This window comes from Heloderma suspectum, chromosome 16, assembly GCF_057233095.1.
Source record: "Heloderma suspectum isolate Gila_16-S chromosome 16, 16-S_ref, whole genome shotgun sequence".
Classification (NCBI taxonomy): Eukaryota; Metazoa; Chordata; class Lepidosauria; order Squamata; family Helodermatidae; genus Heloderma; species Heloderma suspectum.
Window position 1 is genome coordinate 22,579,221 of NC_139473.1, and position 13,879 is coordinate 22,593,099.

A 13,879-nucleotide genomic window follows, 5' to 3' on the forward strand; every position below is an offset into this window, starting at 1 on the left:
GCAAGTGCCAGATGACTGAAGGGAGGGCTAATGTTGTCCTGATATTCAAAAAGGGCAAAAAGGAGGAACCTGGGAACTACAGACCAAGGGGAGCAAACAGGAGTTGGCTAACAGTGGCCAGCCAGACACCTCTGGGAAGCCCACATGTTGGGCACAAAGGCAACAGCTCTATCCGGCTGTTTCTCCCACAGCATCTAGTATTCAGAGATAGAGTGCTTCTGAAATGGGAGGAGCCATTGAGCCACCATGGATAGAGCTCTCCTTTCGGGATTGATTTGTCTAACCCCGGCTGGACTACTGTAATATGCTGTATGTGGGGCTGACTTTGAAGACAGTCCAGAAACTTCAGCTGGTGCAGAATGCGGCCACCTGAGTGTTGGTGGGAGCAAGGCGATCAGATCATAGAATGCCTAGATGGCGCCAGCCGCACTGGTTACCAGTGTGTTCCTGAGCCCAATTTAAAGTGCTGGCTTGGACCTTTAAAGCCTTAAATAGTTTAGGACCCAATTACTTGAAGGACCACCTTCACCCATATCAGCCTGCCTACACTTTAAGATCAGCAAGAGGGGTCTTTCTCACTTGCCCACCTGTGACAGCAGTTAGGTGGGCAAGTACACGAGAGAGGGCCTTTCTGCAGTGGCGCCACAACTCTGGAATAAGTTGCCATCAGGGGTCCATCTGCTCCAACATTGCAGGCTTTTAAGAAGGCCATGAAAACACATCATTTTATTCTGTCCTTCTCCTAATACAATTGCTGTCGTTGCTGTTTTTATTGCTGGGTTTGCTATTGTTTTTATTATTTTTAATTGCTGGTTGTGTGTGTGTGTGTTTTTACTGTTTCTACTGCGTTTTTATCTCTCTTAATATCATGCCAGTTTCATGTGTTTTATTGCTGTTCACCACCATGAGAGGGGTTCTGTCCTGAAAGGCGGCCAAGAAATATATTAATTAATAAATAAATAACCCCCCTTTTAAAGCACCATATCTTATTTTGACAGCAAACTCCATGCATAAATTACACTCTCAGAGTGAAGATCCATCTGATTTCCTGGGCTCCAGAGGAACCTTCACCCCTTTGTTGTACTTAGGACGGAGCTCTGCTCCGCCGTCCAGTCTCCCAGGCTGGCTCCTCTTTCACAAACAAAGGGCAACGAGGATGATCAGGGGACTGGAAGCAAAGCCCTGTGAGGAGAGACTGAAATAACTGGGCATGTTTAGCCCTGAGAAGAGAAGAATGAGGGGAGACAGGATAGCACTCTTCAAGTCCTTGAAAGGTTGTCACAGGGAGGAAGGCCAGCATCTCGATCATCCCAGAGTGCAGGACACGGAAGAATGGGCTCGAGTGACAGGAAGCCAGATTCCGGCTGAACATCAGGAGAAACCTCCTGATGTTAGAGCAATACGACAATGGAACCAATGACCTGGGCAGGAGGTGGGCTCTCCCACACTGGAGGCATTCAAGACGAGGCTGGACAGCCCTCTATCAGGGATGCTCTGACTTGTATTCCTGCATTGAGCAGGGGGTTGGACTCAATGGTCTCAGAGGCCCCTTCCAACCCTACTCTTCTACGATTCTAAGAACAAAGATAACCATGCTGGTCCATGAGTTCCACACGTGGGGCCACTACCGAGAAGGCCCTGTCCCTCGTGCCTGGCAGCCTCACTGTTCTGATCCCCCAAGCAATCCAGTCACCTTACTTCAGCCTTTCCCAATTTGGCCCCCTCCAGGTGTATTGGGGTGCAAGTACCATCATCCCCAGCCAACAGACCTAGTGATCTGCTGGCTGGGGAACAGTCACCCAGCACATCTGGAGGGAAAGCCACCTTAGACGGTGAGCCCCTTGAAGACAGACTAATAGTATTTAGCAAGAGAGACCATGGGACAGAGAGGGAGAGAAATCAAATAAATAAAGACTTCATTTTGCTTCCCCAGAAGCTCTTGCCCAGCAATTTCATTAAGTGACCTGAGAAGTTTGTTTATTCACTTTTTGCATCCTCAGTGTAGAGGAGGAAACTCTCTATGCATGCTCAGGAATACAATCTCCTGCATGATCCCTGCTCCTGTCAGTGCAAAGAGATGTCGGGTCCAGGGCTGGCCTTAGGAGGATTAACCACAAAAATGATCTTCCCTCAGCTAGCTTGAAAGCCTGTTTCTTTTTCCGTGTCCACTGTGATGCCATTTGCGCTAGGTCAAGCTCAGTGGAACACGGCTTCACTCTGAGGCAATGCTTCCGAGCACTGAGCACTCCAAATCTTGTAAGCGGTATATAAATAATAATAAAATACAGCTGTAAGCTGTAAGAAGCCAGCTAGATACTTTTCTGTATCTATATCTCTAAGATTAAAAATAATGGCTCTTCTAAAATAAAGGCTTGCCAAAAGATAGGAACTGCTACAAAACAAACGATATTGTGAGCGACACCCGCGATAGTCCTGCTGTGCTGCCTCAGCGCGCTGCTCCTGCTCAGGATACGGCTTTGGGGGTCGGCTTGCACAAATGTGGCGGAGAGGTCGCGATTCGGAGCAATGTCGTTCTCGGTGGGCATCACAGCAGGCCCCGTGAATCCTCTGGGCGCTCCTGCAGCACTCACTGCGGGGCGGGGGCACACCAAAGGCCCTCCTCGCCCTGCCTGCGTGCTACTTGTCCTGGGGCCGGCCCTGGTCGGGGCTGAGCCGTGGGCAGCCCTGGCTCAGGCATGTTTGTCTTTATGTGGCAACGCTTTTCGAGTGTGGAAAGGCACTTTGTTTCGATTGCTTACGGCAGGGAAGTGGGGCAAAAGTCCCACACCAACCTCAATGAAATCCTCTCTGTATAACAAACTCTCTCCTTACAACAACCCCGCGAGGTAGGCCAGCACCACTGTGCCTCCGTACCTGGGGAGGAGAGAGGCAGGAGGTGGCACAGGCACGCTCCTGCAGCAGGATTGATTTGTCTGTCCGCCCCAGCCTGCCTGGAAGTCAGTGGGCAGTGGGGAGGGCGAGCACTCTGCACATGTTCAGAAGCTCCGCCTTATCTCACTTAAGTTGCCAAGGCAGCAGAAGCCCCGACCTCTTGGCGTGATCTCCCCCGACCCGAGGGCGCGGGGGGCCGCCCGCGCGTGCCTGGGGAGCTCTGCCCCCGCCCGGCGTCTTTCCGCCGCGCCCACCGGTCCCTCCGCGGCGGCGGCTCCTTTAAGAGCGTCCGGGGCGCCCCCTGGCGGCCGGAGGCGGTGCTGTGGGTGCAGGTGCCGGATCGCGCTCCTTCAGGTGCGGCCGCGCCGTCCGCCTCGCTCCGCAGCATGGAGCGCGATCGGGGCCCGCGGGGCTCGGCGGCGGTGGACCTGGGCTTCGGGGCGCTCAGCACCGCCCAGCTCCGCGCCCTCATGCGGGACGAGACGTGGCTTGAGCGCATCGTCAAGCTGAGCAGGAAGGTAAGACGCGGGGGTCCCAGGATCGGGGCCACGGAGGAGAGAGGATCGGGCCCGAGAGGGGGGCGGAGAGGGGGGCCGCATCCTGCCTCCGACCAGGGCCTTCGGTCGCATGCGGGCGTTTGATGGTCCAAACACAGAAGCACCCCCCCCCCCCGCCGTGCACAGCATCCAAAGGGGCACCGATGCCCCGCCCGGGTGTGCCTCTACCACCCGGGGCTGTGTCCCTCGGACACCCCCGGCAGGCCCCATCGCCTGTGGAGTGCGGGCGGGGGCAGCATGGTGGCAGTTCCGGCCCGGCCCGTGCTGGGTGCCCGGAGAGACAATGCCCAGCGCCGCTGGCCTTTTCCGCAGGAGCCCGTGGTCGGTGTCAGGGGCCCAAACACACACGCACGCCCCCTCCCCCAGACGTGACACCCTGTGGGCAAGGCAGCCCGCACCGGCCATAGAAACTCCCTCCCCTGGCTATAGCAGCTTTGCCTCCCTCTCTCCCCAGACCGGGGGGCGCTCAGTGGATTTTAGGGGTACCTTTCCTATCCACGCATCCTTCTAAAAGCTGCTAGCAGGGACACACCCCGCCCCAAATCGAGCACGGATGCCCAGCTCACCCCATAGATGCTCTCCGCCCCCATTTCTGAGCTATTTTCATATTCTGCTGCTCCCCACCCACCTGTCATTCAGATCCCCCCCCAACAATAACCCGCCCCCTCACAGCAATCTAAATGGGCTGCCTTTGTCATCTCTATCTCCAGAGAGATGCCAAGAAGCCTCATCAGTCCAGCCGGTACCGAGCACAGGGCTGTCGGACCAGGGGTGGTGATGAGGATTGGGGCAGGCAGAGTGGTGTGTGTGTGTGTATTGGAGGGGGGGGTGATGCTGCCAAGGCCTTGATGCTTTTGTCTCGGGGGCGGGAGGCATCCTGGAACATCTCCCTCCCCTCCCCCAGCCTCCCCAGTTCTGGCCTGGTTTGTTTCTTTGCATCCAAAGCATGGGAACCCAAGACTCGGCCACACCGGGGGTGCGGGTGGGGGCTCTATCTGGCCAAGCGTGCAACATGTATTCTCCTGGCGGGGGGGCGGGGGCAGAGGGAGCCTGTCCAATAATCGACACTGTGTTTTGTGCAAATGGCGTGTGATTTTGCGTTTTGGTCAGCCCTAGAAACAAAGCAAAGACCTAGAAAAAACACCCCCTCCATCTCATCCAGCTATATTTCTCCCCCTTCCAGGAATTCCTAATCCCTTTTCTTAGCCCCCAACACCTCCACAGCCCCAGTCGGTTCTGTTCCACTGGAGGCTGGTGGCTCCGATGTCAGTGGGGCAGTCAATCTGCTCCAGGTTTCAGTCAGAACCAGTCAGAACTGTAAAGGAGCTATCCAAGGAGCAGAGCAAAGCACCTTGGATAGCTCCTTTAGAGTTCTGACTGGTTCTGACTGAAACCCAGAGCAGATTGACTGCCCCACTGACATCAGAGCCACCAGCCTTCACTGTTCTGTTCCCTTGTCTCGCACTTGCCACGTCACGCCTTGTCATCCATCCTCCCCAGAATACGTCTGGTCTGTTTATCTTGGAGAAAGGCACCTTCTATGCCTCCTTCACAACAGTGGCAGACACAATATCACCTCTGTTTTGCCCCAGGTCCATTGATTGGATCAGAGTGATCATCTGCCCACCCCACCCTCGGTTGACCCAAACGAAGCCACAAAATGGGCATCACATTTGCAATATTACCCAGAGTTGCTATATATAAAAAAAAACATTGCAGGATGCAAACATCCCCCTTTTCAGTTTGGAATAATTAGGCATGTTTCAAGGCAGTAGGTTTCTACTTGCATGGAGGCTTAGTATGGGCAGTAGGCCAGGCAGAGGGGCACCTTGCAGCTTCTCATTGGCTCTGTGCCCAGCATAGGCATACACATTAATTCACTGGTGGAGGAAAAAGGCCCATGTGACAGGTTTTCTACACAACCGCTCTGTGACTTGACTGAGCATTTGGGGTTTCAGAAGCGGGCCCACAGTTACTTTTTGTTCACATGAGTGCCAGTCCTGGGGGTGGGGGCACATGGAACTGGGGGGCTGCTCGGGGAGGATCCCCTCCTCAGGATTTGGTCATGGCTTATGTGTCTCAGCCTCCAAATACTACAGTTCAAACCATAGCAGGAAAATCTGCCCCCCCCCAAAAAAAACTATTTCCTATGGACTATTTGAACTTGAGATGAGGCTGTGTTGCAATAACAATTAGTATATTCAGCATGTGTGTGTTCCATGTGTTTTGAGGCCTTTCCAGACATTATCCCTGGCTGTCCTTACAACAGCCTGGTAAGGTAGGTTAGTATCTTAGCCCCATATTACAGATGGGAATGCTGATGGAGGGAGGTGGTTGCTTGCCCGAAAGCCACCTCCTTGTGATTTCATGAGTGTGGGATTTAATCCCAAGACTTCTCAACTCACATTTTTAGCCGTGTTGTTGCCATGTTTGTTATATACTTAGGGTCATTTTAAAATCAGCTTTCTCATCCCTCTATCCTGCCCCGCCCCCGCTCCCCAAAATGGCTAACCACCAGGAGACCAACCTGGTTGGCTTTCTGAGGTGAAGCAGAGCCTCCACAGTGGTGTCTCCGTCATGGCTCCAGAGGGTGCTCCCCTTAAAGGCCTGCCCCGCCCCTTCTCTGCTAACGACCATGCTTGTCTTTTCTGCCTTCAACTCAGTTTGGGTCACTAAACTTCGTATGAACATGCTATTGATGATTTTAGGTTGTATTTTGCTGTTAAATATCCTGTGTAGCTCTGGATCAGATCTTTTGGGGGGCAAAACGGTGACAAATCGGCTTTTAAACCATAATCATGATACAGAACCATCAACATGCATGGCGCTTTGTGAACTATATGGTCTCTGCCTTTAGGAACTAGTCATGCAGTCCAGACTACCAGCCTTCTCCAAGCTGGTGGTCTCCAGATGTTTTAGACTTCAGTGCCCATCAGCCCCTTCTGGCATAGCCAGTGTTCAGGAATGCCGGGAGTGGTAGTCCCAAACACCTAGAAGGGGCTAAGTTGGGGAAGGCTACAATAGGTGCAACAAACAGAGAGCCCGTGAGCTGCAGAAAAGGTGCCTGATGAACAAACTGGTGGCTCGAGCGAGAAAATCAAGCTGTATATTGCAGTGGGATGCAAAGTCACAATCCTAAAGCGCTGGGGCATGAGCACCGAAATATATTTTTGGAGATTTTTATTTTAGCCAATCACCCAGCTGAACACGCACGCCGGTTTTGCTTCTCCCGGGCATTCAGCTGCAGCAAAAAAGGCCAACACGCATCTGTCCGTGTATGCACTTCCCGATGGCCATCTCGGCTGGCAGCCAGAGCACCCAATGTCAGGCGCCGCCCCCAAATGACCCCCATGTGATTCTCAAGCATGGCTGAGCCCACCCACCTTGTCCGTGTCCTTGCAGTTCCAGAACCTTCAGCTGGAGCGGGAGATGCGCCTGGCTTCCAACTACGCCCTGGCCAAGCAGAACTTGGCGCTGCAGCCGCGGCTGGAGAACGGCAAGACCTCCCTGGCCATCAAGTACCAGGAGCTGCGGGAGCTGCGGGAAGCGTGTCGGGACAAGCAGCAGCGCCTGGGTGAGCAGGGGCCTGGCATCTCCCCCTCCCATATTTCTCGCTCCCCACCCCCCACGAAAGGGAGCAAAGGGCTGGCAGCCGTCTTTCTGCCCGCCCGCCTATTTAAAATGGTTTTATCCTGTTTCTCAGCCAAAAAGACTCCCAGAGTGCCTTGCAATTGGTTGAACAAGACGGTCCCAGTCTGCAGGCTTGCAATCTCAAAAGACATGGCCCAAAAGGAAAAAGGGATGGGGAGGGGAGAGGAAAAAATTAAGTCGTCTCCTGCCAGGTTGGAATCCCAAATGTGTACCTGCTGGTTGTAGCTGGATGAGAGGGAGGGGGAACTCTGTCCATGATTTTATTAATGTCCCCTATGCCTTAGAGCAGCCTTACCCAACCTGGCTCCCTCCAGGAGTGTTGGACTACAGCTTCCATCATCCTCTGCCAGCATCACTGTTGGACTAAGGTCCGCCTTGTTTATGATGGAGGGTCCAATTCCGTGCTCCACCTTGGCATTCTAGAATACCATGTCATTGCGGGCATATCCTCTCCCCGCACCCTCCAGGAAGATAAGCAGAAGAAAGGGCCTCTGGGTGCATGCAGAGGGTCCTGAGAGAGGCTCCACCCTTTAGATAGCAACCGTGTTCTTCTTCTTCTTCTTTGCTGTGGGCACACCAGAGTTTCCTACTATACAAGCATTATGTGTGAAAGAGAGACATGTGGCTCTGCTCACCCACGCATGCACACTTGGGGGACCTCATGGAACTGCGGATCCCCAGCGCATGTGCAGACGTAAGGAGAGCTGCGCTGGATCAGACCAGCAGCCTTGCTCAGCCAGGCTTCCCAGGGCCGGCCCTGCCATGAGGCAGAGCGAAGCAGCTCTGGCAGGTGGCAGCAAGGTGCTGGAGGAGAGCGCTGTGGGCCATGCAGCATGTCTGCACTGCCAAACTTAGCTTGCCGCCTTCAGCTGCGGGGGGGCGGGGGAAGTAGTACCACCATCTGTGCTGAAGACGGACTCATCTGCCCCTCCAGCGGGCATTTGCACATGGAATGGAAGCACCACCACCTTGCTCTTGGCCTCAGGAGGCAAAATGTCTTGGGCTGGTCCTGTCTGTTTCGCCATCATCAGCCAGAGGCCCCAGTGGGAAGCCCACGAGCAGAACAGGAGTGCAACAGCACCCCCACCCCCCACCCCGCTCATGTTCCCCAGCAACTGGCGTACAGAGGCCTACTGTCTCCGATACTGGGGGCAGCACACAGCCATCAGGACTAGTAGCCCTTGGTAGCCTTCATGAGTTTGTCCAATTCCCTTTTAAAGCCACCCTGACCCAGACCAGTGCCACGGCATGGAGGAGAGGCCCTCAGCTGCTCTTTGCCCCTGAAGGTGCTCATGCTTCTGGCTGGGGGATGCTGGCAGTTGTAGTCCAACCCACCAGGTTGGATTAAACCATCTGCCCAAATCCTCCTGTGTGGAAAACCACCTTCTGAAGCCCAGAGATACTGCACTTAGTTGTGGATGCTTAGAGGTGATGGAATGGGTACTCTGTCCATGCTCTGGAGCACTGCTGTGTGCATCCCAGGACAAGAGCCTTGTTATTCAAAACCCACTCCGGTGAATGTTGTCATCCTATTTCCTCTCATGCATGCCGAGTTTGAGATGAATGCTTTAAAACTCTGTCTTTTGCTTCGTGTCTCTTCCCTGGCTCAACACTGGTTTGGGTTTTGGATCCATATTCTCTGTCCTACTTTGCCCACCAGCCCCTCTTTTGAGGGATCTGCTTCTGTTCAGCTGCAACCTGCTGCTGCCCACCCTCCAGGAAGTTTTGAGAGCGGGGTTGCGGGTTACAAACCAGAACAGAACTCAGAGCACTTGGTGAAACTAGATACACAAAAAAGTCCCTGCATGAAGAAAGCTAGCAGGTCAGGGAAAGGGCTGCAAGCTAGGAACTTCTCCTTGACATGGTAGTTTTCTATAGCCCTGTGCTGCAGGCATGATCTACACATGGAAGGGGTTGGGATTTGGCCCCCTCCCCCTGGGTTGACTGGACCCTTTGTACTGAGCCTCCCGTTATAGGCCTACTTTGGACTTCCAGGGATGTAACCCATGACCCTGGGGAAAAGAGGCTGAAAGGGTCCGCATGTGGAGATCGGAAGGGGGCCTGCTATGGTGGTCCCAATCCTCACCCCTTCCACTCGTTAGTCCTACTGCAATTCACACAGGGCTGATATGCAAGGTAGGTTTTTGCAGGGAGGAGTCGACCCTGTGAGCCCCTGCCCACAGTCAGGAGCAGTACGGTACAGATATGGGGGAACTCCGTTGTTGGCTGTTTGTGAGGACTAGCCCCTTGCTTAAGCTTGGGGTTGACAGGCACACTTACCTGTCATTCTACGAGCTTGGGCTGAAATTCCGTTTCCTGCAGCAGGGGGAGGAGAAGGTAAGCAGAAGGGGCCATGGCCGTCTCTGGGTTGGGCGCTGGCAACCTAGGATGAAAACCTGTTTGAGGAGGGGCGGGGGGCGAGCTGGCTGGTGCCTGCTGCATGCTGGGGCGATGGAGAAAGGGCCCCACGAAGCTGATGTGGCTGCTGTCTGCCCTGCAGGGGCCTGCATGGCAAAGTGGACCCCCGAGAATGCTGTGAGGCGGCTGCAGGCGGAGCTGGATGGCGTGGAGGCCAAGGTGGAGGTGAGTTCCTGGCGGGGCAGAGAGGGTGGACTAACCGGGTCCGGTGACTCCAAGGCCCTCTGCAGAAGGCTCTTTTGCAGAAGAAGGATGAGTTTCACACACAGTGAGATACGAAAGGGGCAGGCGCCAGGGCAGGCATGGCTGAGCACCTGCCAAGCGCCCACACTCCACCGGGGGCCTGCTGGCCAGAGCCCCTGGAGTTGATCTGGCTTCACCATCACTACTTTTGTTTTGCGGCAACGATGGGAAGTGGCATGTTTACATTCAGCAGGGCCAGTGTCAAGGGCAGGCATGGGTGGGCCCCTGCCAAGGGCCCGCAGGCCAGCAGGGACCCTTTGACCAGAGCCCCCGGAGTGGCTCCTCCTCTTCCCCAATGCAGCCTGCTTGACCCCCTGCCCCTCAGCCCGGCCCAGGCAACGGGGTGGGGATGAGGAGCAGCAGCAGGTGCCATGGCCCCTTGGCCCGCAGGCTGCCAAGCAAGCAAGCGGGAGTGAGGAGGAGGAGGACGACAAGCAGCCTGGATGGTGGCAGCGGGGCGTAGATGCCCCGAGGGAGGGGGGCATGGAGAGGGCATGGCCCAAGGGCCATCCAAAATCTGGAGCCGGCACTGGATAAGAAAACCTCCGAAACTTGTCCTGACCAATGCAGGCGAAAGCTCTGCTGTGATTGGTGAGGAAGAGAAGCAGTCATGTCCTACATTTCCCTCCACAAAGGAGAAAGGGGCAGGGTTTTTGTACATCCCACCCCCTTGTCAGCCTCCTGGCCATTGTGCTCCCGTTGGCTGTAGCAGACTTGGTTTTTCTGCCTGCATTTCTCTTCTTGGCTCAAGATCTGTGTGGTGCCATTGAATAGCCTATATATTAGTCAGGCTACATCTTATTTTATTATTATTCTTTTGAATATAATTCAAATAATATAATAATTAAAGGACACTGATTTAAACCAAGGGTGAGCAGCTCATGGCCCTCCAGATGTTTTGGCCCACAACTCCCATCATCTCTCACCATTGGCTTTGTTGGCTAGGGCTGATGGGAGTTATAGGCCAAAACATTTGGAGGACCACAAGTTCTCATCCAAACTACCCATTGCAGAGCTTTAGCACGTAGGCGCCCAAACTGCCCTGCCAACCATGGAAACTGCTGCGGAACAGGGAGTGTCTGGCCATAACAGCTGGGGGAGTGACAGTTTTAGGAGAGGGGCTGAGATGCCCTCCTCTAACACCGATGTTAGATTAGTGCCCCAGTCCACAAATTCTTGTGCACATAGCGGCCTGCATCCATACAGTCATGTGGGGGGGGGGGGTTCTGCACACTTGCCTGCAAAATGGGGGGGGGGTGCTCAGGAAGCAGAGGGTGCCCAAGTCCAAAGAACATATATTTGGGTTTGTGCTGGTTTGTGTGGGGTTACTGTGCCCGACACTTTCCTGGCCACGCAGTGGGGGCTGGTTGGAGAGAGCATCTTCATGTTCTTGAACCTACAGACCAAGCCCCTCCTCACTTGCCGCCTAATTGCTTTAGCAGATTATTAATTTACAATCCCCACCATAATGACGGCCCAATACTGTCCATGTAGCACCTATATTGAACTAATATATATACAGTCAAACATATAGGTGTTTAGATGCACAGAAAGCTACAAGAAATACAACGGAAGAGCTTTCTCCAACTTGGTGCCCTCCAGAGGTGTTGAACTACAGCTGCCATGATCCCCAGCCAGTGTGGCCAAAGATGACAGGAGTTGTAGTCCAAAGCATCTGGAGGGCAGCAAGGTGAGGAAGGCTGCTGCAGGGTCACAAACTGCAACAAACCGTAAATACAGTGTTACGTTCTGGCCTGGATATTCAGTCTGCTGCATTCCCACCAGGCGCCACTGCCATCCAGCTTCACCGACACTGGAGCAAATCTGGACCAGGGAGGTTCTTATGCCTCCACAAAAAAGAATAGCTCGCCTGGGAGCCAGTTAGGGTCTGATGAATACCAAAGGAAATCAGAGTTCTCCATCCTCAGGGTGTACAAGAATGATAGCAGGAAAGCGTGTTCTCCGAAAATGCTCGCAAAGTCCAGAACTTGTGTTCACACTGAGAAAAAAGGCAGTTCTAAAAATGTGCGCTTTTAAAAGTGCGCATTTCTTAAAATGCACATGTTTACGCTTTACTCTGTGGAGGGAAAATGCACATTTTCAGAGTGCTTTTTTTTAAAACGTGCATTTTCCTGCTCAGCCCAAATGAGAAACGCATGCACATGAACACAAGAAGTGCGGCGAGATGACCGCCGGATTGGTGCTGATCCCCCAAACCGCGTGATCGCTCATCCCTGCCGCACCCCAGTTAGGCGACCCAGGGCCGGCGGGGCGGGACAGGAAAGGGCCGGGCCGCGGGCCGAGTCCGGGGGCGGCCGCTGCCACTGGCCGGAGCGGCCCCGCAGCCCCTCACGGCCTGTCCGCCTTCTGCCCCGTGTCCCCAGGAGCAGATGGAGCAGTTCCTGTGCTGGGACCTCCCCATCGAGACCTTCGTGGAGGCCTTCCAGCGCAGCCGGACGCTCTCCCACCTCCGCCGCGCCCAGCTGGAGAAGCTGCAGGAGAGCCTCGCGCCGGAGAAGGAGCAGGCGCCCGAGAGGCCGAGCCCGGCGGGCGAGGAGCCGCCGGCCCCCGCCCCGCCGCCGCCGCCGCCGCCCGCCCCGGCGCAGAGCGCGCCGCCGCCGGCCAAGGTCTTCCAGCTGCGCCTGGCGCCGGCCTTCCTGATCCCCTCGGAAGCCGTGCTGCCCCTCCCCGTGGCGGCGGCGGCGGCGGCGGCCCCGCAGAAGTGCCGCCTGCCCGCCCTGGCCGCCCCGCACGCCGCGGCCCCCTTCGCGAGCCAGCCCCTGGGCCTGATCGGACGCCTCCACCTGCCGCCGGCCCACCTGCCGCCCCAGCAGAGGAAGAAGGAGCCGCCGCACCGGTAGCCGCCGCCGCCGCCGCGCCGGGACCTTTGGACCGGGCCTCTGCCGCCGGCTGAGGCGCGCGAGAGGCCGAGGCGCGAGAGGCCCGCCCGCCGCAGGCGCCCCGCTCCCGGGCGGGCGGCCGCCCTGCGCTCTCCGGCTGCCGCGCCTCGCCCGACGTTGGCCCCACGCCCGCCCCGCCGCCCTCGGCAGCCTGGCGGGGCCCGCGAAGCGCTGCTTTGCGCGGGGGCGGGCGGCGGGGGCGCCGCTCTCCCCAACTCTGGGAACAAGGGAGGTCCGCTGAGTTTCATCCCCCCCCGCGCGCGCTTCTTTTTCGGAAGCCGGCAAGCATAATGCATCCATTCCACTTCCTCGAGAGAGCGAGAGTCTGAAGGACACCCTTGCGGGCTGCCTGCCGCCTTTTCGGGTGCTGGATTTTCACCCCCCCCCCCGGGCAGCCCCTCCCCCGCCCCCCGGGCAGCTTGCGAAGCGATCTGCCCACAGCACAAGTGACTCCATTTTGGTCGCAAGCAGAATGGCAGCAGAAAGTGGCTCTAGGAAACCAGAGCACAGCTGGGGGGGGGGGCAGTCAGAGATGGTGTTTGGGGAGGGGCATTTCTTGCAACTGCAAGCCCGCTTGCCCGCCTCCCATCATTCGGTTTGTCTTTCAAGAGTGGAGATCGGGAGTTTCCGTGATTGCGGGGGGGGGGGGGCTGGGGTTGCAAAGCACACAGGGTAGAAGATTTGAGCCCAAAGTTTTGCTGCGGCTAGAGAATGGGTTTCGAACCAGCACTGGCACACGGTCTCAACAGGGTATGCGCAACGGGAGAGGACGTGGCAGCCCCAGCGACAGGCTCCCTCGCGTCTTCCTGGAAGGGGGAGGGTTGCGCGGCGAGAAAAGCGGGGGGGGGGTGGCAGGAGGGAGGGAGGAAACGTTTTCGAGCAAACTTTCATCTGGATTGAATGCGCGTGCACAATTCGAATCATGAGCATCAGGGAGGACTGAGTCGGAAAGCATGATATTCTCCTGGTGGGAACCCTGCCTGCCCCCCCCCCCAGCAGTGAGAGGCACTGTGGGCCCCAGGCGGAGCGGGGCGCCCTCGCTCAGACTTCGCCACGATCAAGCCCGTGGAAATTGGTGGGGGGCTGGCGGGATTCGGCCGCCTGAGTGCTGGTAGCGTTGGCTGCTTCATCCCGTGCCTCGGGGGAGCCGCCTTGGAGAAATGGGTTGCATCAAAAGAAAATCGCCCCAGAAGAGTGTGCCCGCCGGCTCTCTGAATG

At 56.2% G+C, this 13,879-nt stretch overlaps 1 protein-coding gene across 1 annotated transcript; it reads left to right on the top strand.

Annotated features, from left to right (window-relative positions):
• The first annotated feature begins 3,258 nt into the window (after positions 1 to 3,258).
• VPS37D (VPS37D subunit of ESCRT-I) lies at positions 3,259 to 12,622 on the top strand. The gene is made up of 4 exons (XM_084823074.1): positions 3,259 to 3,410; positions 6,852 to 7,023; positions 9,601 to 9,683; positions 12,146 to 12,622. Exons 1-4 carry the CDS (start codon positions 3,279 to 3,281, stop codon positions 12,620 to 12,622), a joined length of 864 nt encoding a protein of 287 aa, XP_084679200.1. The 5' UTR covers positions 3,259 to 3,278.
• Positions 12,623 to 13,879: the final 1,257 nt, after the last annotated feature.

Excerpts from the sequence above, each read along its gene's own strand:
- VPS37D (XM_084823074.1), top strand. The coding sequence starts at position 3,279 with ATGGAGCGCGATCGGGGCCCGCGGGGCTCGGCGGCGGTGGACCTGGGC. Across the intron at positions 3,411-6,851 it reads TCGTCAAGCTGAGCAGGAAG|TTCCAGAACCTTCAGCTGGA; the intron begins GTAAGACGCGGG and ends GTGTCCTTGCAG. Across the intron at positions 9,684-12,145 it reads GCGTGGAGGCCAAGGTGGAG|GAGCAGATGGAGCAGTTCCT; the intron begins GTGAGTTCCTGG and ends CCGTGTCCCCAG.